General features: G+C 42.0%; 1 protein-coding gene across 1 annotated transcript in view; it reads right to left on the bottom strand.

Annotated features, from left to right (window-relative positions):
• The window catches only part of LOC125465764 (receptor-type tyrosine-protein phosphatase delta-like), a 472,774-nt gene that overhangs the window by 192,650 nt on the left and 256,902 nt on the right, over positions 1 to 23,222 (bottom strand). Inside the window, exon 7 of the mRNA XM_048559575.2 lies at positions 21,093 to 21,203. Coding sequence (XP_048415532.1) covers positions 21,093 to 21,203 — 111 coding nt within the window. The remainder of the gene's footprint in view (positions 1 to 21,092; positions 21,204 to 23,222) is intronic.

Here is a 23,222-nt window from a genome sequence, read left to right as displayed (position 1 = left end):
GCAAGATCAAACACAGAAGATCTTGATCAATGGATGTTTTGTTATTTCAGTGTGTGTATACCCCACAACCTTCAATACTGCTCCCAGTTAGCCATGTCCAATCGTACAATAAAAGCCCAGACATTAAGCTGATGCTACTCTCACCTTTGCTGGTTCAAGCAAATATTGAGGAAATGATCTAGCTCACACTTCAATGTAGCAGTCAGGGATCGCTGTATGTGTGATTACTGAATTTCACTATTAAACTGGGGCCTCATCTATATGTTTGGATATTCAAAGATCTCATTATATTGAAGAATGGAGAGGGATGACCCCATCCTCTTCTATTGACCAACAGCAGCACATTTGGAGTACAGCAACTCACTGTAGCTTCTGGGATCATACTACATGAGAAACAGCTGCTATATTTGCCTACATAATAATAATCACTGTTTGATAAAGTAAACTGTCGTACATCGAGCATTTTTTCAGAGGCTTTGGACAGATGTGACGAGGCACTCTGTGACCGGAAGTGACCTTTCCTCTCCAGGAGACAGATATTGTTCATAGAATCTTACAGTACAGAAGAGGCCCTTTGGCCGATCAAGTCTGTGCTGCTATGTTACAGAGGCATGCCAAGTTGATTCTCATTGGGAATAGCGTTGTGTTCATAATATAATCAGTACGACTCATGACAAAATAACGTCTTATGTCACAAGAAATGGCTTTTCTTGAGACTTATATTTAGGACATCTACTAACCAAGTTACCATTCAAGTCACAGAAATTATAATGACAAGGCCTGAGGGAAGAGTTCTATGATTGGTTCAGAAACTTGAAGGTCAAACCCAAGACACTGGGAAAAAAAGGAGCTGACTTCAATTTCAGTTGTGTTTTGCAAGTGTTCATCTATCAAAAGAATAGAGAGCTCTTTTAATTTTGTTTGAATTTGGGAAGGGAAGGGAATAGTGTGTGCTGGAATATTCTGTGGCGACACAGTTTGCAAGATTCCGAGCCCTGATTCACAGAAGAATGTGACAGTGAGTACATTCAGGAAGGGTGGGTGGTGGTGGGGAGAGGAGACGGGTGGGAAGATCTTCATCACCAAATAACCTCCACAAAGCAAGTTACACTGCGTCAGACACCAAAGCACCAATGAGCAAGAAGGCACAGATTATTTGCCATTTTGGCAAGAGTCATAATCTGTGCCAAAATGTCGAAAAGCCACAATAATTTGCATCTTCCAGTTCATTACTACAATTAGATTACACCATCCCACTGAGAAGTAGGGCTCTGGATTTTAAATACACATGTAAAATTCACCTAGCCTGAATTACAGATGTTAAAAGGAAGAATGTAAATCAGGAAATTGAGCCAGCATATCAGACAAAGGCTCCTTTAAATGGGGGTAACCTTCTAACATTCATATTCAAAGTGGCCTCAGATGCAGAATCTGTCATAAAGCTGAACCACACAGTACAAGGAGATCACAGCTGCTCTGAAAATAATTGAAGATCTACACTGAATGCTGACTTTGATCCATAGCTGTTGGCAAATTCCAAAATTGCACTGGATTATGGTTGAATTGGACAGCCCATACTATCAGCTGGGGGATAGATGTGGAAGACGTTAGTTAAGGCTAGACTACATTTGCTCATAAAGCCTCATTATTAAAGGTTAACTGCAATAAATGTGCCCAGCCGCCATATCCTTTATGGTGTGATCGCTATATGATTTGAAATGGGCCATGGACTTTAAGAGGTGTAATCTAATCAAATGGAAGACAGAGAAAAGCAGTGCAGGATTGGAAGAGCAAAGACAAGCAAACATAGGAAGAATTCAACATACCAGACAGTTCAGTATTTCCACTGCGCAGACTGTGTTCTAGTGTATAATGATAACCATCTGATACAGAGTCCTTTGGCTCTTGTGATTCAGAACTGTTATTACTCCACAAAGAATAACTTTCGCACACACACTGACTGCTCGACTTACAAACAGAAACCCCATTTATACGATATGCACAAAATTTGATTCCAATTCCAATCATAACTCAGCAACACAAGACTCCTCTCTGGTGTTCTAACTATCATAAAGAACCATATGCAAGCCTGAAATGAGATCTAAGACATAAACTGGTTTCTGAATATAGTTATATGTCAGGCATTCCTGCTTTCATTTGCTTTGCCTTTTATCTGAATTTCTAATCTTTCCTCTGGGGAATTTGGTCATCTCAGTAAAACAAAACCCATGTAAAGGTGCTAGTGAGATTCCAAGTTTGCCAGGCAATCACGGGAGGAGCTTCTCCTCTCTCCAATTCTACACAGATACATCCAGATTCCAGATTCCCCCCTGAGATTCAGCATGAAGCCAAATTGTGATGTATCCTCAGGAAAGGCATGGCCGATTGTTGTCCAGGCAACAGATTTATTGGTCTATAAAGCTGTAATATGTTTCCTCAAATCAGTCCTCTTCACCCATGACAGGCGGCCACCAGTCAATCAGATTATGCAGCCACTGTTATTTTTTAAGAAAACAAATGCTTCTAATTAATGTACTAAAGGGCCATCTGTGTATTTCTATGCCAAGTGAGGAATATGCAGGCAAACTACACAACACAGCCAAGGTCAATTCTCCGACCTGTCCTCAATTTGGCAAGACCATTAATTCATTTATGCCGATAGCATCTTAATCTTTGAATTTAAATGTGTATTGCTTTATTGTATTGTTAATGATGCAAGTTATTGTCCCTCCTATGAGCCATGGCTGAATTTAATATGATGCCATTAAAGCATCATCAAGGCCTGGCCAATCACGCTGAACTAATTGTGATCAGATGCAAGAAATATCTCCGATGCCTCAGCTTTCAATAGAGGTGTGGAAAATGGCATTGGACATGTGTGATTGTGGGAGGTGGTGGTTGGGGGGGAGTGGAAGAGAGAACTTTCAGCTCCTCCTGAATCTAACTCGATAGTTATAATAATGCAACAGGGCTGGGCACGAGATGCACAAACCCACACCTTTCAAATTAATTAAATTCACCCTGTCACTGAGTCAGTGAGCCTAGCCTCAGTATGTGCTGCTGATGGGATGCTTCTTTACAGGGAAAGGGGAACACACTTGATGTTCCCAGGTATAGATCTAGAACAGGTGCCTGCATCCTCTCCCTCAACCCTCAAACAACTGACTCAAGCAATTAGAAAAGAAACGGAGAGGGCAGAGTGGATATCCTTCTAAACCTTGTTTTCTACTCCAATCAGTGCATGTATTCAGCTAACTCTATAGATAGAATCTCTACAGTGTGGAAGCAGGCCATTTGGCCCATTGAGTCTACACTGACCTTCTGAACAGCATTCTACCCAGACTCAGCACCCCCCCCACTCTACCTATAGAACCCTACATTTCCCTTGGTTAATCCCCCTGCATATCCCGAGACACTACGGGTAATTTAGCACGGCCAATCCACCTAACCTGCACATCTTTGGGACTGTGGGGGGAAACCGGAGCACCCGGAAGAAACCCACACAGACACAGGGAGAATGTGCAAACTTCACACAGACAGTCATCCAAGGCTGGAATCTAACCAAGGTGCTAACCACTGAGCCACTGTGCCATTACACTGCCGTTACAATTTACCACAATGAGATATTCAATTTTAGATCTAACTGCACTCCAGGCTTTCAGGACATTCTACTGCACTGGAAGCTTGGCTGGCTCAAGAATCATCTTATGGGGCAAGTAGAGCATCTTGCTGCTGATCTGAGAGTAACACGGTGTCTGAGAAGGTTGACTTTAAAGAGGGCCTGGGACAAGAAATGTAAAACTGAATTTGAAAACCATTACTAGTCTGTGGAGAATCAGCAGTTTGATGTCAGCATTTTATGCACCTCACTGAGACTTGTCTTCACCAACTTGGCTTTACTCAAGTATGATCCAGTTTACACTCAACAACAATATTAACACAACAGGAATATCTTTGCATATGTTGCAGTTAAGCTTCTATAATCAGCCTTAGTTCAGTTAACAGCATTAAGCATTAGCCATAAGCCATGAGTCAATCATCTCAAGTTTCCAACATATAAGACTTTTCCAAGCCCCAGATACTGTAAGTGCCCTAGGGCTGATCAGAGATAAAACCAGGCTGTGAACCTGACTGCACGAATTTCCCAGTTTCTTCTGAGACATCGATTATCACTAGGGTACAGAATTTCAGGTGTCTGCACTATCTTTCTACCTGATTCCGATGATCCATTTTACATGTGTCGACATATTTAAATGACAAGTAGCTAAACTTGCTTCAGCACTTATTTGACCACCATGTGTACGCTCCATCCAGGATTAATGAATGGCTGTCTTGAGTGAGAACTCATCAATGTATTACAGTCCATACCTGTGAGACCAACCAACTCCCTAGCGGATAGAATAGGACTTCTGGTAAACTAGACACAGTGACAAATTAGGGAGGTGTCATTACCTCCCTTTTTTGTGGCTGGTGACCGTAAATGAATGGCCTGTAGTAAACTACGAACAGAATACAGACCTACAACAGCCACATTTTTCAACATTTAGGAAAGATGTCTCAACAATGGAGAAAACATAGATTACATAAACTTAAAATAAACACAAGAACTAATGTATTTTAGTTATGAAAGAATAGAGAAATTACTAGTACAGATTCACTAGGACAGAGAAGTCAAACATGAGAACTGACGCAAGTGTTCAAAATGATGAAAAGATGTTGATTAGGTAAATAGTGAAAACCTATTTACACTAACAGGTGAGTTAACCAGGGATATAAATTTTAGATGCTCCAACGAAGTTAGAGCTTTTCTGTTACTGAAGGAGTTTATTAGCATGTGGTATATTTTTACATAAGCAGAATCCTGAGTAGCTTTTACTAGCAACACAGGTAAGTATCGGAAAAATATCAATTTACAAAGGAGTAAGGAAGGGATAGGGGAATAATATTAAGTGGACAGTTTTGTCAGAGAGGTGTCATAAATGCAATGCATTTCAATCCTTCCTCCCATGCTCTTCTGCTGTACAGCAGAGATACTTCATTCACCACGCCAGTTAAAGTCTTTTGAAAAAACTACCTGATTACCATTTCCAGTGGTTCCAATGAAAATGAAATCTGTAGCTAATGTGTGATGCTAGTTTAATGCTTCAGCAGTAAGTTAAACATCTAATCCATGATTCTGTTTTCACTTACTCAGAAACAGCATGCTTGGCAGTCTTAAAATGCCACCCTCTCAAAATACAACACAAGTTGAAAGCTGCTGATTCAGAATACTGCCCTGTTCATTCTATAGAGTACCAGTGTTCTGTCAGAGTGCTTAGTGCACCATGACTTAAATTAGACCGTGCAAGCACTAAACTGGTGTTTGACATGCCAGTTGGACAGCATGTCAATATAATAATAAAGGCTGGTGCAGCGTTGATTTATTGTCACTGCATGTCACTCAGATAAGTAGTAAATAAGATTGGATATTCTTGCTTTTTATCCACTGTTCCCTTCACGAAGGCTCTGCTAAGACTCATGCTGGGATAATGGTTCTACAGATAGCAAAGGGCTCGGAGTTATTTATCCAACTGGCTAATCTTCAGTCACACAGACGTCCAGAGTGAGTCATAGAGAGACCACAATAGCCCACACAAACGAAGCCTGATATTATGGGGTTTCACATTTGCAGGGTGGTGAACAAGAATAGAAACTTGAAACCATTTATTTTCTGCTGTTGCCACAACATACATTTGAGCACATCAGGTATTGAGTCTGAAACTAATTAGTTTTTACTATGATAGAAACTTGCCTTTACGCCCTGGGGAGGTCCTGGACATTATAGTTAGGGCCTGCGTTAATGACCCTCAGTAAGCATCGCCACTACAAAAACAATGCCTTTGAAATCAGCAGAATTTTTCATTCACTCCTGCAACATTGGCGTCACTGGCCAGCCAGCAATTTTTGCTCATGCCCAGTTCCCCCTGAGAAGGTGATGGTGAGCTGCCTTCTTGAACCACTGCAGTCCTTATGCCGTAGCTATACCCACAAGGCCCATAGTGAGGGAATTCAAAAATTTTGTTTCAGCAACACTGAAGGAAAAACAATATATTTCCAAGTCAGGATGGTGACAGGCTCACAAGGAAATTTGCAGATGTTGGTGTAGTCTGAGGATCTTTGGTGAATTTCTGCAGTTCATCTCGTGGATCATTCACACTCATGCTACTGAGCATCAGTAGTGAAGGGAGTGATTGCTTGTGGATGTGGTGCCAATCAAACAGGGTACTTTGTCCTGGATGATGTCAAGTTTCTTGAGTATTGTTGGCACTGCACTGAGCCAGGCCAGTGGGGCATATTCCATCACACTCCTGATTTGTGCCTTGTAGATGGTGGACAGATTTTAGGGAGTCAGCAGATGAGTTACTCACTGTAGTGTTTCTACATTGTGACCTGCTCTTGTAGCCACTGTGTTTGTATGTCAAGTCTGACTGAGTTTGTGGTAAATGCTAAACTGCAGTATGTTGATAGTGGGGGAATCAGTGACAGAAATGCTGATGAATGTCAAGGTATGGTGATTGGAGATTATTGCAGATGATCATTGCCTGGTGTTTATGTGGCACAAATGTTGCTTGCCACTTGTCAGTTCAAGCCTGGATATCATCACCATCTTGCTGCATTGGAACATGGACTACTTCAGTATCTGAGGAGTCGCAAATGGTGCTGAATATTGTGCAATGATTGGCTAACATCCCCACTTCTGAGCTTATGATGGAGAGAAGGTCATTAATAAAGCAGCTGAAGGTGGTTGGGCCTAGGACACTACCCCGAGGATCTCCTGCACAGATGTCCTGGAGCTGAACTGATTGACCTCTAACAACCACAACCATCTTCCTATGTGTCAGGTATGACTCCAACCAGTGGAGAGTTTGTCTCCCAATGATTCCAGTTTTGCCAGTGCTCCTTGACGCCACACTCAGTCAAGGTTGATGTCTAGGGCCATCACTCTCACCTCTCCTCCGGAATTCATTTCTTTTGACCACATCTGAACCAAGCCTGTAATGAGGTCAGGAGCTGAGTGGTCTTGATGGAACCCAAACTGGGCTTCAGTCAGCACATACTGCTCAAGAGCACTACTGATGATGCCTTTCATCATATACTAACGATCGCAAATAGACTGATTGGCAGTAATTGGCCTGGTTGGATTTGTCCTGCTTTTTCTGGACAGTGGATTTTTCCACAAATTTCCACATTGCTGAGTAGATTCTGGTGTAGCAGCTGCACTGGAGCAGCTTGGCTAGGTGTCTGGCAAGCTCTGCAGCATGACCTCAGTACTGTTATTGGAATGATGTCAGGGCCCACAGCCTCTGCAGTGTTCAGAGCCTCCAACTGTTTCTTGGAGTGAATCAAATTTGCTAAACACTCGCATCTATGAGGTTAGGGACCATTGGAGGAGGCCAAGTTGGATCAGCCATTCAGCACTTCTAGCTGAAGACTTTTGTGAATGCCTCAGCTTTATATTTTTCACTGTTGTGATGGGTTCCCCCATCATTAAGAATGAGAACATTTGTGAAGCCTCCTCCTCTAGTGTGTTGTTTAATTGTCCACCACCATTCACGACTGGTGAGCATGACTGGCAGGACTACAGAGCTTAGTTCTGATCCATTGGTTGTGGGATCATTTAAAACAATTGCTTGCTGCTTATGCTGTTGGCAGGCAGGTAGTCCTGTTTGGGGGCTCACTGGGTTGACAATGCATCTTTAGGAATGCTTGGTACTGCTCCTGGCATGCCCTCCTGCACTCTCCATTGAAGCAGGGTTGATCCTTTAGTTCGTACACCAAAATGTATAATTTACTAATCGTGTGATTTTCCCTTTAAGATTATATGGAGTATACTTTGGCATGTAAATCATTTTCTTTTAACATTGCTTCCTTCTCGGAATTGGAGCTTTTTCCTCTTAATAACTTCAAATTTCTTCAAATGAAAGAACTGAGTTAAGGATCTGCAAACATCTACTGATGTCGGTAGATCCTTGTTAAATTAAGCAAAAGAAGGTCAAAATCAAACCTTTTGCCTGTAACTAGTTTTAATTATTATCTAAGTACAGCATAAAAGCAACTTGCCGTGCTTTATTGAGCAAACTGTTGTCAGAAACCATCAGGGAGCTCTTTGTCTTTCTAGCCTGTGAGATGAATTACAGGACAGAGCAGGGACTGTAGCAAGAGCAGTAACAGCAAGTCAAAATATTTCAAATGACTGGCAGGCTCACTTTCTCCTCGGCATTTCTGCTTTCAGCTTGAAACTATTTCACTGATTTGGGTGCATCCCTGCTGAGATTTTAAGTCCCAAATCCTGCTTTCCCTTGCTATTTGATATTCAACCGAAAACATCACTGTTGTAATTCACCAAAACTGCAAACACACAAACAAAATATCTGGTGGGTTATACTGTGTGCTTATATAAATGGGCAGGAGAAAGATGAAACAAGGTTGATTATAAAACAGATTGTTCACTTGTTTTCACCATCACTTTGACACGGGACGTGTTTAATGAGTATCCTGCAGTGTGCTTTGGCAGCTCAATGTGCTGCGCTGTTGAAGCTGGTGAAATGTTCTTTGGCACCCCTTCTTCACAGGCTGGACTTCCTACCGTCCTTCCATCATTGGGAAGGGGAAGGTCAATCATGTCTGATAGTGTTCATTCATCTTCATATAGCAATTGCTGGAACTCTTCAGAGCAGGCCACCTGCCCTTGTCTAGTGTGGGAATGGAAAACAGGGAATGGAAAGAGATGAACTGAAATTCTAATAGCTCAACTGGTAAAGGCAAAGACTTTCTAAGACTGTACAGAGCAGAACTCCCAGTTTCAAACAGCTACCTGTTCATCCACCTGAGCTGGAGTAGTATGATAGTTTGGTCTCATTGGTTTGAGTGTTTTGGATTAGGGACAGAGAGAAAAATCAGCCCATTTGTTAGCGACAGGTATCTTTTGAAAGGCATGTGTACTTTAAGTGAAGACAGAGGTTGGCTTGACATGTTTTGTTCTTTATATTTCTACAGGCTGATGATTCACTCATCAAAATTATGCATTTCATCAATACTCACCAGGCAACTGGCTGCTTGATTTTTTCAGAGATAGCTGTCCTCTTGTTGAGAAGGTGGGCAAAGATTTCTCTGCAACCATCTTTTTATTTTGTTTCTCTGACATTTCTTCAAGGGCCTTTTTTAACTCCACCAGATCCTTTGCTTTCTTTTCTCTCCCAGAAAAGGAGAATCTCAATTCTGATTAGTACTTCACACCAGCTCCGCACAGACCAAGTAAATATCAGGCACTCTTTGAGGCTCATTCTTCTTCTGGGTCAAGGGCCCAAGCGTGCCCTGTACTCGGCAATCCTTTTTATGGCACTTGACAGATTAACTGACTAAACTTTTCACATTACGGGAAGCAAGGTGTAAGAAACTTGAAACAAGACTGCAGCTTTCCGAGTTTCACCTTCCTTAATCCACACATCATTCCCCAGTGGAAGTAACAAGTACTCTTCAATATCAATGCTGCTCGAGTTGGCCCCTCCCATAATTAGGGACTTGCCATATAGGCCCTGAAACTAAGCTTCTCTTCTGGAAATCTACAGCGGTCTCCATGCACTGGCCTATCATTCTCAATTTGGCATACAAGAAGCAGCAGTGTAGAGTAACACTCCACATCGGCTGAATTGGAGGTTTAAAACTTGTCTACACTATTCAGCATGTTTTAAAATATAGAAGATAAAGCCATAAGCGTTCTGCCCCTATCTTATGTGCAGAGATGGTGACACAGACACAGAAAGTCAAGTCTGTGCAACTAACCTGAATTCCAGGTACTTCTCTAGCAGGTTATCAAATGAAAATGAGGAATGATTATGGGTGGAGTGTGCTAGCTCAGAGGGTGAGTAATCTATTAAATTCCTGTTTATTTACAATGAAAAAAGAGATCAAAATTTTGGTGAAGTGAACAGGGACAGAACTTATACAGTTAATGATAGGGCCCTGGGTAGTGTTGTTGAACAGAGAGGCCTAGGGGTTCAGGTACATCGCTCTTTGAAAGTTGTGACACAGGTAGATGGCATGGTTAAGAACACATTTAGCATGCTTGCCTTCATCGCTCAAACATTTGAACATAGGCGTTGGTACATGATGTTGAGGTTGTGCAAGACATTGGTGAGGCTTCTTCTGGAGCACTGTGTCCAGTTCTGATCACCCTGTTATAGGAAGGATATTATTGAGCTGGATGGGGTTCAGAATGTTGCCAGGAATGGAGGATTTGTGTTATAAAGAGAGGCTGGATAGGCTGGTAATTTTTATTTCACACTGGAGCATAGCAGATTGAGGGGTAACCTTACAAAGGTTTGTAAAATCATGGAGGGGTATAAATAAGGTGAATAGTAGAGATCGTTTCCCTCGGGTGCGAAGAGTTCAAAACGAGGGGACATACTTTGAAGGTGAGAGGAGAAAGATTTAAAAGAGCCTGAGGGGAAATTTGTTCACACAAAGGGTGGTTTGTATGTGGAATGAACTGCCAGAGGAAGTGGTAGATGCAAGTACAGTTACAATATCTAAAAGACATTCAAAGAGGTACTTGAATAGGAAATATTTAGAAGGATATGGGCCAAACACAGGCAAGTGGGAATAGTTTCATTTGAGAAACCCAATCAGTATGACGAGTTGGACTGAAGAGTCTGCGCGCTGTATGACACTATAAAATGATAAGGTGTTTATGTAGATTGCTGAAGCTGCCACCACAATGCAGGGATGCAAATGTGAGCATGTAAAGCAAGAAGGTAAAGCACTAATCTCAAGCGTTTGGGCTATGGCCCACATGGAAGATTGTGCATAATTCAACTCACCATGTAGTGAGAAAGCCTACAGCAACTGAACTGATTGTTCGTTTCTGAATTCTGAGCTTTGTGGAAGCGCATGTATAAGCCAGGAACAAAAGAACTGGGGAAGGCCATTCAGTCCCCTCAAACCTGTTCCAGTATTCAATGAGATCATGGCTGTTCTGCGGCAAAACTCCATGTCCCTTAATATCCTTGCATAACAAAAAGTTATCTACCTCAGATTTAAAATTAACAACTGATCCTGCATCAAATGCCATTTGTCGAAGACGGTTCCGAACATCTACTATCTTTTGTGGCCTAACATCTTTCCTGACGGCCTGGCCTTAATTTGTGTTTAAGCTATCTTTACAGGAATTTTAACACTGGAGAAGAGAGGAAAATGTTCACAGGTAATCTTATTGAAGTAAGACAGATACTGCGGGGGAAACACAGCTGGAATTTTGGAAGAGGGAGTGAAAAAGCAGCTGAGATGGAACCACTTGACACACAAGGTGGGAACGGCTGGAGTGATGGCCCAAGAGGGTGGTCAGTGATTAGTTTAATGATGCAACAGCGATGAATCTGGAGAAAGGTTTGGTGGAGGGGTATGAGAGTTAATCAACAATGAGAATTCTCGGATGAACTATCGTGAAATTTTCTGGCCCTATACATTCTGATGTCTCTTTTGATCATATCCTGAAGATTACATCCATGAGTCTCAACTTTGCTTAATTTCCACCCTTATTCCCCAATCAATTTTCAAAAATCAGAGAGAATTCTAAAATAACATCAACATAAGTCAGTCACAATCCAATTATTTACTGGTTCCTTTCTCAGGGAAACCTGGAAGACAACAAAAAGACTTCTTTCAAAGGCTGTCACTTTGACACTATCTTTTCATATTGAGCAAACTTCACTCCCACAATGTATGTCACAAAATGGACCCGGGAACACCTTCCAACATCTACCATCTCCTCCCTGTCCCATCCCACATACAAAGTTGTCTCATCAGGTAGTTATTATTCAATGTAGAAATGTATACAGTACAAATAGATGCCTGGCAAGCTCCAAGAACATCTAAACACCTTGAAACCTCATTGAAATGCAGCAGGAACACTGTCTTGTCATAGCAGGTTTTAGCGTGACATAGCAGCATGCAGCATGTTGTAACATTCTCCCATCATGCACCAGGCAACAGTGTACAAGCGCCAAGGTATCATCACCACAAGGCACAGCACATTACCAAAACAAGTGGGGAAAAACTTTTGGGATGCAAAAACGGGGACCCACAGACTAGTGCAAATTATCTGAACTGTGCTGTGGGGTTTAGTTTTTTTTAATAAAAAGATTATTCATATGTAATGTGGGTTAAAAAAAGTAAAAAAGAAAAACACACCAACCTTCTCGTAGCTCTGAGGGATGTAGGGGGTTTGATGCGGAACACAATGACATGGGGAGAAGAGAAATAGGGGAAACACAGAGAGAGTAAAAAGGCCTCTTCAAGGCTTTTAGCTGCAACATCTACTCTCGCTAACGACCTTTGACCTTTTCACCTAGACCTTCAAGAATCAATTTTTTTGTGTGTCCCCTCAATAAATTAGTCCTTCTGAGGGAATAGATATTTAACTCAAACAATTCCATTGACAAATCAAATTAAAAAATAAATAAAAACTAATGTAAAACTGCTATATTATCTCAAAACACATAACATTTCCTTTACTCCCATTCATCTCTTTCACTGCTTTCCATCGGCTTCAGAATTTTGAACTAAAAGTCCCTCAGAAACAAAATTGTCATTTCAGTCTTCTTCCTGAACTCTCAGCATTTAACGGCCCCATCTCTCACCTCCACAACAGCCTTCGTAAGAAGTGAAAGAGATGTAGCTGTGTTTTTTTTCCCCCATCGCTGGGTAGGAACAACCAAACTCTTGCTCTCAGCTCCTGCACCAAGCGCGCGTCAGACTGTAGCTCTATGGACAAGGCCTCGCTCTACAAACTGACTGCCCACTTGTTGCTCACAGAGAGGAGTCTGCTGTTCCCACATGGCGGCCACAAATGCTCTTTGAACACAATCAAACCTCATATTGTTGCAGACTATGGTGGAAAGCTGAGAGAAGGATCAAATATCCATTGCCCTAGCATTTTATAATCAGATCTTTTATAATTAGGAAAAGAAAAATCATTTGCATTATCTTCAATACATCACCAATGATCACCTTTCCATCCAATTGGTTTTTATTTCTTTCCTACTAGCATAGCTTGTCTAATGGCACTAGTTGAAAGAATGTTTCAAATAACATTTTACTTCTCCTTCTAATAAAAATCATCCATGACCTTCAAACCCTCAGAGGTCAAATCTTCAGCTGGATTAGGCGAACATCAAGCAACTGTCCCCAACACAGGAGTCAAATCGTTGCCTTAGTAACCACTTTATCCATTGAAGAGGGAGCTCAGGGGCATCGATAGTTTACAGGCACCAGGAAAGAAACACAATTTTAACAAAACAAATTACTTCTTATGCTGTGAGTGGTACTTTACATAGAAAGCATGCACGAAGGATAATATTTTTTAACAATTTGTATTCGGGTAAATTGACTGTCTGTGGAGTGAATTCACGACTCTCAGCTGGGAATGCTGATCTAATTACAGTGTAGCCATTATGTTAATATACTGCATTAATATTTCCCCTTTGTGTTGTCATTTCATCATGATCAAATTATTAGTTGTTACAGCTAAGGAGAGGATGGCCTCAAGCAGCTTTGTACTGTTCAAACAAGAGCAACAGGGAATACATTAGAAATATATGCGGCACGAAGGAAAATATATCTCAGAGGACACATAAGCCCTGCCAAGTGGGATCAAGGGAAAAATTACATCCTTTCGGTCAAAAGATTTGCTTCCTGTTTCAAGGGCTCAATGGTGAATGGAAGTTCTGAATGAATCTTTGCCCCAGCGCGGAGCGCTCCTCTACTTCAAGCAAACATCAGTTGAATGGGAGTGAAAGGCTTAGGAGAGGTCTTTGATAAGCTCATCCAATTGTCTAGAAACTCATCTTACTTTTTAACCAACTGTCACTCTGACCATTGTTCCCTGTGGGTGCACCTCCATCAGCCTTCGTATCTCCCCAGAATCTTACAGACTTTTGTTGACGACACCTATTTTTTCATTTTCCTCGGTAACTCTCCTGGCTATCTGGCAGTATCCTGCAAAATGGGCCTTATCCTTCAGTTAGGCTTCTAAAGGAAGAGAACAAAAGAATATGGACCATGATTTCCCCTTTTTCAGTTGGTGTGGCCATGTCGTATCAATCAATTTGTTAGCTCTGCCACTGAGCTGGAGTATCAGCTTGTTAAAATTGACCGGTGATCATCAACCTATCACAATTCTTGACAGCGGAGTCCACACTGCCCAAAAGCTGATGGCCAATCACAGGATGGCAGCTTCAGGATCCTGAGGACGATCAGCTGAAGCCCAGCCCTCAAGGAATCCAGCAGTGAGATGGCAGCTCTTTTGGTTCTTGCAGGATGGGAGTCATGGTGAGAGGGGGATGGGACACCAAGGCAGGTGGCCCCTTTCCTTGTCACAATCCATGTGCTTCAAATTGGTCAAACCCCCTGATTATACAACCAATCACTTTTCTCTCCTGTGGAGAAGGCCTGTCAGAGGATGGTGCTGGGTTGAGGTCCTGAAGTGGTGTTAATTGACTTTTTAAGGGTCATAATTGATGGTAGGTCAAGAAAGTCACATTGCAGGAGTTGTGTCAACAAACAGGTGGATTAAGAAAAGCCCCAATAGACCTTCTGGCCCAGAACATAATTGAACTGGTTCGAAAAAGGAAGTGCGGACAGGGGTTAGATGGGAAGTCTTTTTTGATTCATTAATGGGATGAGGGCGTTGCTGGCTAGGCAGCATTTATTGCCCATCCTTAATTGCCCAGAGGGCAGTTGAGAGTCAGCGACATTGCTCTGGGTCTGGAATCACATTTAGGCCAGACCAGGTCAGGATGGCAGTTTCCTTCCCTACAGGACATTAGTGAACCAGATGGGTTCTTCCAACAATTGACAATGGGTCATCATGAGACCCTTAAGTCCAGATATTGATTAGATTCAAATTCCATCATCTGCCATGGCGGGGTTCGAACCTGAGTCCCCAGAACATTATCTGGGTCTCTGGGTTAACAGTCCAGTGATAATACCACTCGGCCATACCCTCCCCTAAGTGCTCGGTTAGGTGCAAGTGGGCCAACTTGCCCAATTATTTCCGCTTTTTAAAACCTCTCTCAGGCTCCAGGGAGGGGAAGGTTTCACCCATGGAGACTACCAGAGGATGAAACAAAGTGGATACACCATTAAGTCATGTGACTTCTGACTTTGTCCACCCCAGTCCAACACCGGCACCTCTACCTTTAAGAGTAAGACCTGGCACAGGGCTAAACGGCCTCCAGAGTGTTATAAACATCTCTGATAATACCATACTTCTTCTCTCCTTCCTATTAGATAGATTTAATAAGAGGTGTTACCTTAATGTACCTGTCTGTAAGCCCTATACAGGATTTGTAACAATACATAGGTGGATTGGAGCTCAGAAAATCTAAGCACTATTATAAGACCATAATCCATAGGAATGAAAGTAAGGCCATTCGGCCCATCGAGACCACTCCGCCATTTAATCACGGCTGATAGGCATTTCAACTCCACTTAACTGCACTCTCCCCATAGCCCTTAATTCCTTGCGAGATCAAAAATTTATCAATCTCTGCCTCAAAGACGTTTAACGTCCCGGCCTCCACTGCGCTCCGTGACAATGAATTCCACAAGCCCACCACTCTCTGGCTGAAGAAATGTCTCCTCATTTCCGTTCTAAATTTACCCCCTCTAATTTTAAGGCTGTGGTCCTAGTCTCCCCGCCTAACGGAAACAATCTCCCAGCATCCACCCTTTCTAAGTCATGCATTATCCTATAAGTTTCTATTAGATCTCCCCTCAGCCTTCTAAACTCTAATGAATACAAACCCAGGATCCTTAGCCGTTCATCATATGTTAGGCTTACCACTCCAGGGATCATCCGTGTGAATCTCCGCTGGACACGCTCCAGTGCCAGTATGTCCTTCCTGAGGTGTGGGGCCCAAAATTGGACATCGTAGTCTAAATGGAGCCTCACTAGAGCTTTATAAAGTCTCAAAAGCACATCACTACTTTTATATTCCAACCCTCTTATATTAAATCACTGGAAACAGTAGCTTCCCTGAAGCAAGATTAAAACCCTTCTCACTTCCAAAATACTCGCTTCTGTTTTATTAATACAGGTCACTGCAGAATTCCTGCTGATCTGCAACTTAAAGTTGGTAGAATGAGGTACATTGCAAACTGGAAAAGAGTTATCAATGGTCAAGCGTGACCAGGTCTCATGTCAGGGAAAGCTGTGCGCAGCAGGGAAGTAAGGGAGTCTAAGCAAATGTCTTCTACCATTTTTATTGCAAATAATTGGTCTTTTGGCACCAATAACAGAATATCTTAAATACCAGAAATCTTGAAGTAGCTACTTATTTTTGTTACCAGAGATTTGGTTCCAATGTACACTGTGATATTGGGGAGTATCATATTCTTTCTATAAACCAAAACAAAAAGGACAGGGGCCAATCATCATCCTTTCATGTCCCAAGGATGAAGTTGGAATTGAGCCCAGATAGATGGAATGAAAGTCTTCTTCCTGTCAACTATTAAAGAATCCAAAGTTAAGTGAATCAAGCTCCAGTTCAATGGAGCATCAGATGAGAGGGATAGTTGAGGTTTTGGGTTTAAACCCTTCATTGGGTCCTAATGAAGAATCCTGACCCGAAACATTGACTTTGCTGCTATTCTGATGCTGCCTGACCTGCTGTTGTTCTTCCAGCTCCACACTGTATGGACTCGGACTCCAGCATCTGTAGTTCTTGCTATCTTCCAGTTCAATGGATGTAAGTTCAGAGCTTAAAACTGCTCATAATTCAGCACCTGATTCAGCATCAATTCACTCAGTTGGGCAGCACCGTTCAGCAAGGTTATGAGCGAAAAATGCAATTGAGATGCTGCAACTCTCCACTCAGGAGTCATCTTGTGCTGAGGTTGAAGGTAGAGTTTGCCTGCACTGGGACACAAAAAGGATTGTGTGTGGAGGGGAAAAATTCATGGCAGGCAGTAGCTTAGAAACATCACCTCATGGGAAATGACCATTCTTAATGGGATGCAAATGAACTGGTCACACTGGCCATTTGCAGTAACTTGCCAAAGTAAAAACTTTGCAACATTTCATTTTAGGTTTCGATGAGAAAAAGGTCAAATTGTAATGCAAAAAGGCAGGGGTATGATAATGGTTTTTCCATTGAGATATGGAATGCTAAGTTGCCCAAAAATATGTTCTCTTCCTCTTGGTGGACGTCAAACCCTCTCCTCTCCTGGGGATAGAAAAAGATGACTCCATCAGAAAGTCTTAAAGATCTACCTGAGTACATTGGAGAGAAGCCCCAGTTATATACCAAGTGCAGTGACCAAGTTCCTTTGGCTTGTCGCTGTGGGGTAGCATTGAGGAGAGGCAAGGCTTTTCCCTATAACAAGCAGTGAAAGGGAAAGATACATTCACACATTCTCAACTTTCCCCATGGCGATCTCCTGCACAGTTACACAATTCTCATCATGGTTGCTGTGCTGGTTTCGGGTCACTCACACCAGTTCCTTCCAACCTGAGACTTTAGTATCGGTGTTATTGGAATTATCAAAATTCTGCTCCATGAATGTTCTCAGGAATCCATTATTCCACAGTTGAACCCACTCGGTCTTCATCTGTTACCAGACAAAGATATTTTTGGATGTTTTGTCTGTTATTACAGTTATAACCTCCACAGGCTGCAAAGAAGCCAGGAGAATGCACTCAATTCACCAAGATTTGCCTCCCATCAGAGACTGATATGCAAGACGCAGGTTTCTAAAGGGTTACCTGCTGTGGTTAAACCCATCTGATACCAACTACAGAATAGGTCTCAATTCCTTCCTGTCAGCCTTAACAGTGCCTATTGCTTGAGCTAGACAGTACAATGTTGCTTGCTAACCCCTCAATTAACATGTCCTTCTCTAGATACAAAGAATCACTGAATTGGTATTTGGTATTCAGCCTCAGTTAAAATGACAACACAAGATAAGGAGAAATACTACACATATTTTAGGCAGCATACTTAACACAGTCTTGCGTTCTTAAAGTAATTGCACTGGGTTGAAGACAACCTATATCACAGTTACAATGACCAGAAAGGAATGGGAAAATAGTTCAGAAAATATTCATTTTTGTTCCAACTTTAAAGCAGTCTCAATGGGGGTCAGCTGAAACGGGCTGAAATAAAACCTAGTGCTATGACAGGGAAGAGTCTCTCTGCATTAGATGAACTTTGGCCAATTTTCGGAAGTCTAAAAGCTGCATGCTGCTTTTGTACGCAAGAGAAAGACACCAGATTTTGTCATCAGCCCTTTTCAGGATCTTGGCCTAGTGTAAGGCTTTGTTAATAGATTCAACAATTCCCAGCTAATAGTTATGCAGTCATTTCTGGAAAGATCTGGGTAAACAATTGGTAGCTTAGAGTTTAACAGAAACTTGATTTACACAAATTTGTGAAAGCTATTTCAGGGCAAAATATTTTATCATTTTCCATTCCTCTATAATTAATCATCACTGGATCAAAGTCCAAATGATAGAAAAATACCTTAAATCATTTTAAGTAAATGGAACCAACAATTTGTTAAATGCATTGGAAAATCCACTGGCTGTTTCTTCCATTCCAGCTTAAGAATTTGTTAGCCATTATATGTTTCTACACGAGGTCCCCATAGTATGTTACTGTGGTACAGGACTTGAGGAAAAATTTAAAATATAAATTTTTCGAAAATGTGACACAATAAATAGCTATTAAATTTGTAGTTACAACGTTACATACACTCAAGGAGAATGAATAATCTTAACTCTTAAGGGTCTTTAGTAAAAGGAGCCACCATTCAGTAGGTTAGATTTCAAATATGATGGGACTGGGCTGAAGTGATTACAGACATAGGTAAAATAAATGGGAAGTGAATATTCCAAACAAATGCACACTTTACGCATTAGAATTTGGTCTCTGGATAAAAGTGGTCAAGGCTGGAATGGATAGAGATCCAGTGAGGTCTGGGACCTTGTAATTGCCGTCTTTACACATCACTCCCCTGGTCTAAATCAAACACATTGATAAGCTGCATAAAGGGCTCAGTTAGCTCCTCCCCTTGCTGGCTACAGATTATAGCCTATCTTTAGACAGAACAGGGGCGTATATCACAAGATTTGAAGGAATGAGAAAAATCTTCGTCAAATGACTGGGGTGTCCTGCAGGTGCACCAAGTATAAAGAATGGTCCAAAGAAGTGCAATTGATGTAGGAGCAACGGTGATGCTAGATGGTCTTTTGTTTGAGTGGGCCCCAAAATGCATGCTGCTAAGTTGGACATTGTCATGATGAAGGAATGTTTATTGTTGTTTCTAAATCCATCCTAGTGTTAGATTTCATAATCAAGTAGCTACAGGTTTCTGGTCAAAATAACTGATAGCACTTGGATGTGTATGGTTGAGGGTTTTAGCACACACATCTTATGCCACCTGACCATTTCTATCAATCTCATGTATTAGCTCCATTTTTGAATTAAATAGAACTGGAATACTGACATCACGTGGATATGGCATCAACTGGGTAAATTTCAACTCTACAGTGTTCACATGAACATCTGAAAATAGCTGAGTCTAATTGCTCTGCTATCTCTGATTGAGAAGCTTCTCAATTTGTTTCTTTTTGTTTTAGGCTTCTCTGTGGAATTTAGATTATTTTGTGCTGAGTGGGTAGATTACGGTAGCCAAATCAAGGCAACTCACCATAGAATCTTTTGGAAGATCCAACAAAATGTGGACCACTCATTGTTAGACAGTAAAGAAACCAAGAAACTACTTGATATGATAATTGTATAGTTGCTACAAAGTGCAAAATAATTTTGCCTTCCTGTCTATTTTACTTTGTTCCCAAGTTAAAAGAGCTTGTTTTTCAATGTTTGACATTTACTTTAACCCATTTCTTTCACAGGTATTAACTTTAGGAAGAATTGCTGAGCCAAGCATTACTTTATTTAGTTTTCACGTAAAGTGGAATCCATCCACAAACTACAAACTGTTCACAATCAGGGTGATGCAATCAGGCTTAGAACATGAGTCAATTCGGGAGAGGATTTAAAATTAGTACTTGCGATTATCATCCAGCATTTTCTGTGCTGGAAACGCAAGTTTATTATCTGATTATATCTTGTTTGTAACTTTGTTTGAAAATGATTTAATTAATTGAGCCTTGCCCTGCAATCTTTAACTTGCCTGCTCACATGATGACTTTGGACCAGTCGGAGTGGCGAGGGGTAGAGTTTCAGCAGGATGTTTTTCAGAGACTGGACCAGTGGCTTCACAGCATTGCCTGGTCTAACAGCATAGTGACATGGCTACTGTCTTCTCTTACAAGGCATACAATTTCTAGGGGTTCATACGGGCTCAGCCATCAGCCAAATGAGAAAAGCCAGGTTAATCACAGTCCCTTGATCAGAGTTTTGTTTGGGACTCTCACAAAGGGTATTATTCTGGGAATGTAACTGAGAGGAGAACGGTGATTCCTGGCAAAAGATGGGCGACCTATCAAGAGCTTCTAATCCTTTGTGTTTCAAAATGTACTCAGTCTTCAACTGTTCAGTTTCTACAGGAAGGTGCATTTTGCAAGGATGGTGTTCTGTTGTGGAGCTCAGCTGGACATGTGGTGTCTTCTGGTGATTAATCTCAGGGGACAGGGAAGGCACTGGGATTGGAGTGTCCAAGACACAGTGTGGCAAAATTCAGAAGGATGAACCCTGCAGTTGATTCTTAGAAGCCAATGGGTATGGTTTTCTGACAGGAGACCAATTTCGAAAGAACACATTGAGCAGCTTGATTTTTTATTTTCATTCCAGAAAATCAAAAATAGAAAATGATTTTTTTGCTGGGAAAATAGGTAATCGAGTCAGCAAAATTCCTTCCAGATAATCTTTCACAGAAAGCTTGAATTCAACCTAAGAGGAACATACGCCCCTGTGCTGACCTGCTTTAATGGAAAGCAAACATTCAGGAACTAGAAGAAGTCAATAGAAGTGGTGTTAGAGGCCCAGCACCTTTATTGAGTGGGTGTTGAGTAATCAGCCGCTCCCTACCTCTCACATAAAGATTAGCGGGAGGAGAATACCGCACACCAGCGTTGTTCGATGCCACACACTCGTACTTCCCCTGGTCGGTTTCTTCGCTGTTCTCGATCTGCAGGGCACCTGTCAGAAGACAAACGGCAGCAGGGAGAATTAAAATCCTGGGACTTCTCACATGCTGAAATGGCTGCATTCCCCTACTGACATGCCCTCAATGCCCTGCTCAGATTGCAAATGCCGATCTGTCACAAGCTGCGAGACCTGCTTGCCCAAGGGTAGGAGCATGGTGTTGTTCACCAGAAAGGTAGCTGGTCAAGCTTTTGGGGCTAGCTACCCACTCGCATCAGGAGGGACCAGTTTCTTAATCCACAAACACCTTAAGACCTCTTTTCAGCTGATTTTTCAGACCCTCCTCTCCCCCACCCTAGGACACTCTGGAAATAATGTCCCTACCTACCCACGACAGTCAATGCCAATGACCATGGCTATAAGATTCAATGATGCCCACAAACACACACTGATCAAATGCTGCAGAATGAGCATGCTCTGGTCAGCTCTAGTCCTGCAGGGGAAAGAGTGGGAAGTGGTCCTGTTTAAAATTTATGCAGTTTTACCCCATTTTGCTTCCCAACTTCATGCCAACAGATACTGACAGTTTGTAAAAGAAGGTAAAGAGTTAAGTTCTAATCAGCAACATGAACCGAGACCAGCATCACTACAAAAGTAATCAAACTTGCTCCCAAACCACGTGGCATGGTCGTCTAAACAGGGCACAGAAAGTTACGAATATAGCGTTCGCCTGTTAAAGGGGGCCACGTCATTTAACACGGACCAGCTCTGGTTTGAGTCTGCAGATTTACTTTGTGCTGTAAAATGAAGCAGGAACACCCTGTGCCTGCTCCTTGCATTGAGACAATAAAAGATAAATAAGCAGTGGATGAGCATCTTATAGGGACCCAGCTTAAACCTTGGAGGACTGGAGCTAGAAGCTTCCTCTTAGAAGTGGCAGTGGCTCTGCCTAGGTTGGCCTTCACTTTCTTCTCAGGTGGTAATTGGCAACCCTTGAACAGGAGGCATTGTCTATCAATCTAGCTTGGCATATTCTCAGTGCCCATTTTCAACTTCTGTGTCGCCCAACCTTTAATGACTGCCACAAAGTTAATAAATCCCACTCCACAGTCTGTGGGGGGTAGAGGGGGAAGGATACAATGCTGAACAAACAAGTTTCAGGAAGAGGAATATGGCCCCTTGTTGTGTATTATATTGAAGGCGCTGTTTATGATTGTGTTTCGGACAGTCCAACCAGATGGGAAAATTGCCATGGGATCAGCATTTAATATAAATCATTCAGGGGAAAAGAAATATTTCGGCATTTACAAAGCTAAACAAAAATAATTTTCTGCGGCCTTTCAGAGGTTCAGTTTCTTGCTCTCAGTAACAGAGACCTGTCTTTTTGATTTAAAGTCCAGCCGTTCACATGGTCACCCGCACCCTCCTTTCCCTTTACTCCAGCCTTGGCACTAGTGGCTTCAGGCCCTCACCCCAAGCACACAGGCATAGTTCATGTCAAGCTGGTTTATTGCCTTGGGCTACCCTCACATGATTTATTTCTACAATCACCATTTTAAAGGGCATCTTATAGCTGGGAAAAACACATCTGAGGTCATAGGATCCTTTACTTAATGAGGGACTGCGTCTTGAGTTGCTGGTCTCCAATTTTGAAACAGTGGAAATTATTATTCAGACAATGTTCAGACATGCAAAACTATCACACAAAGCATCTTTCTAACATTTCTTTGTGAGGAACCTCCTGGATTTTCCCTCCAGTTTTCATTCGTTCTCTTCACAAAGCGATGCTGGTTGCTGGATTGTCACTGATCCAAACAGCCATTTGTCATGACTATTCAACTATGTATGGCTTCACTGTCGAGCATATTCTGTCCTCACTTGGTGCCAAACTCCTGGTCAACCGTATGAGCAGAACCCAGGTTGACTTTTCCCTTTCTCCGTTCCTTGGAACATCATAATGAACTGAAATGCCAACTGACAGAAGCCAGGCCTCAAACTAGCCCTTGTTCCTTTTCTCAGATGAGATGAATGAGACTGGACTCTTCCGAATGCACAGTCAATTTTGGGTGTAAA

Source organism: Stegostoma tigrinum, chromosome 30 (assembly GCF_030684315.1).
Source record: "Stegostoma tigrinum isolate sSteTig4 chromosome 30, sSteTig4.hap1, whole genome shotgun sequence".
Taxonomy (NCBI): Eukaryota; Metazoa; Chordata; class Chondrichthyes; order Orectolobiformes; family Stegostomatidae; genus Stegostoma; species Stegostoma tigrinum.
The sequence above is the reverse complement of the archived record's forward strand: the minus strand, read 5'-3'. Positions and strand labels throughout refer to the sequence as shown.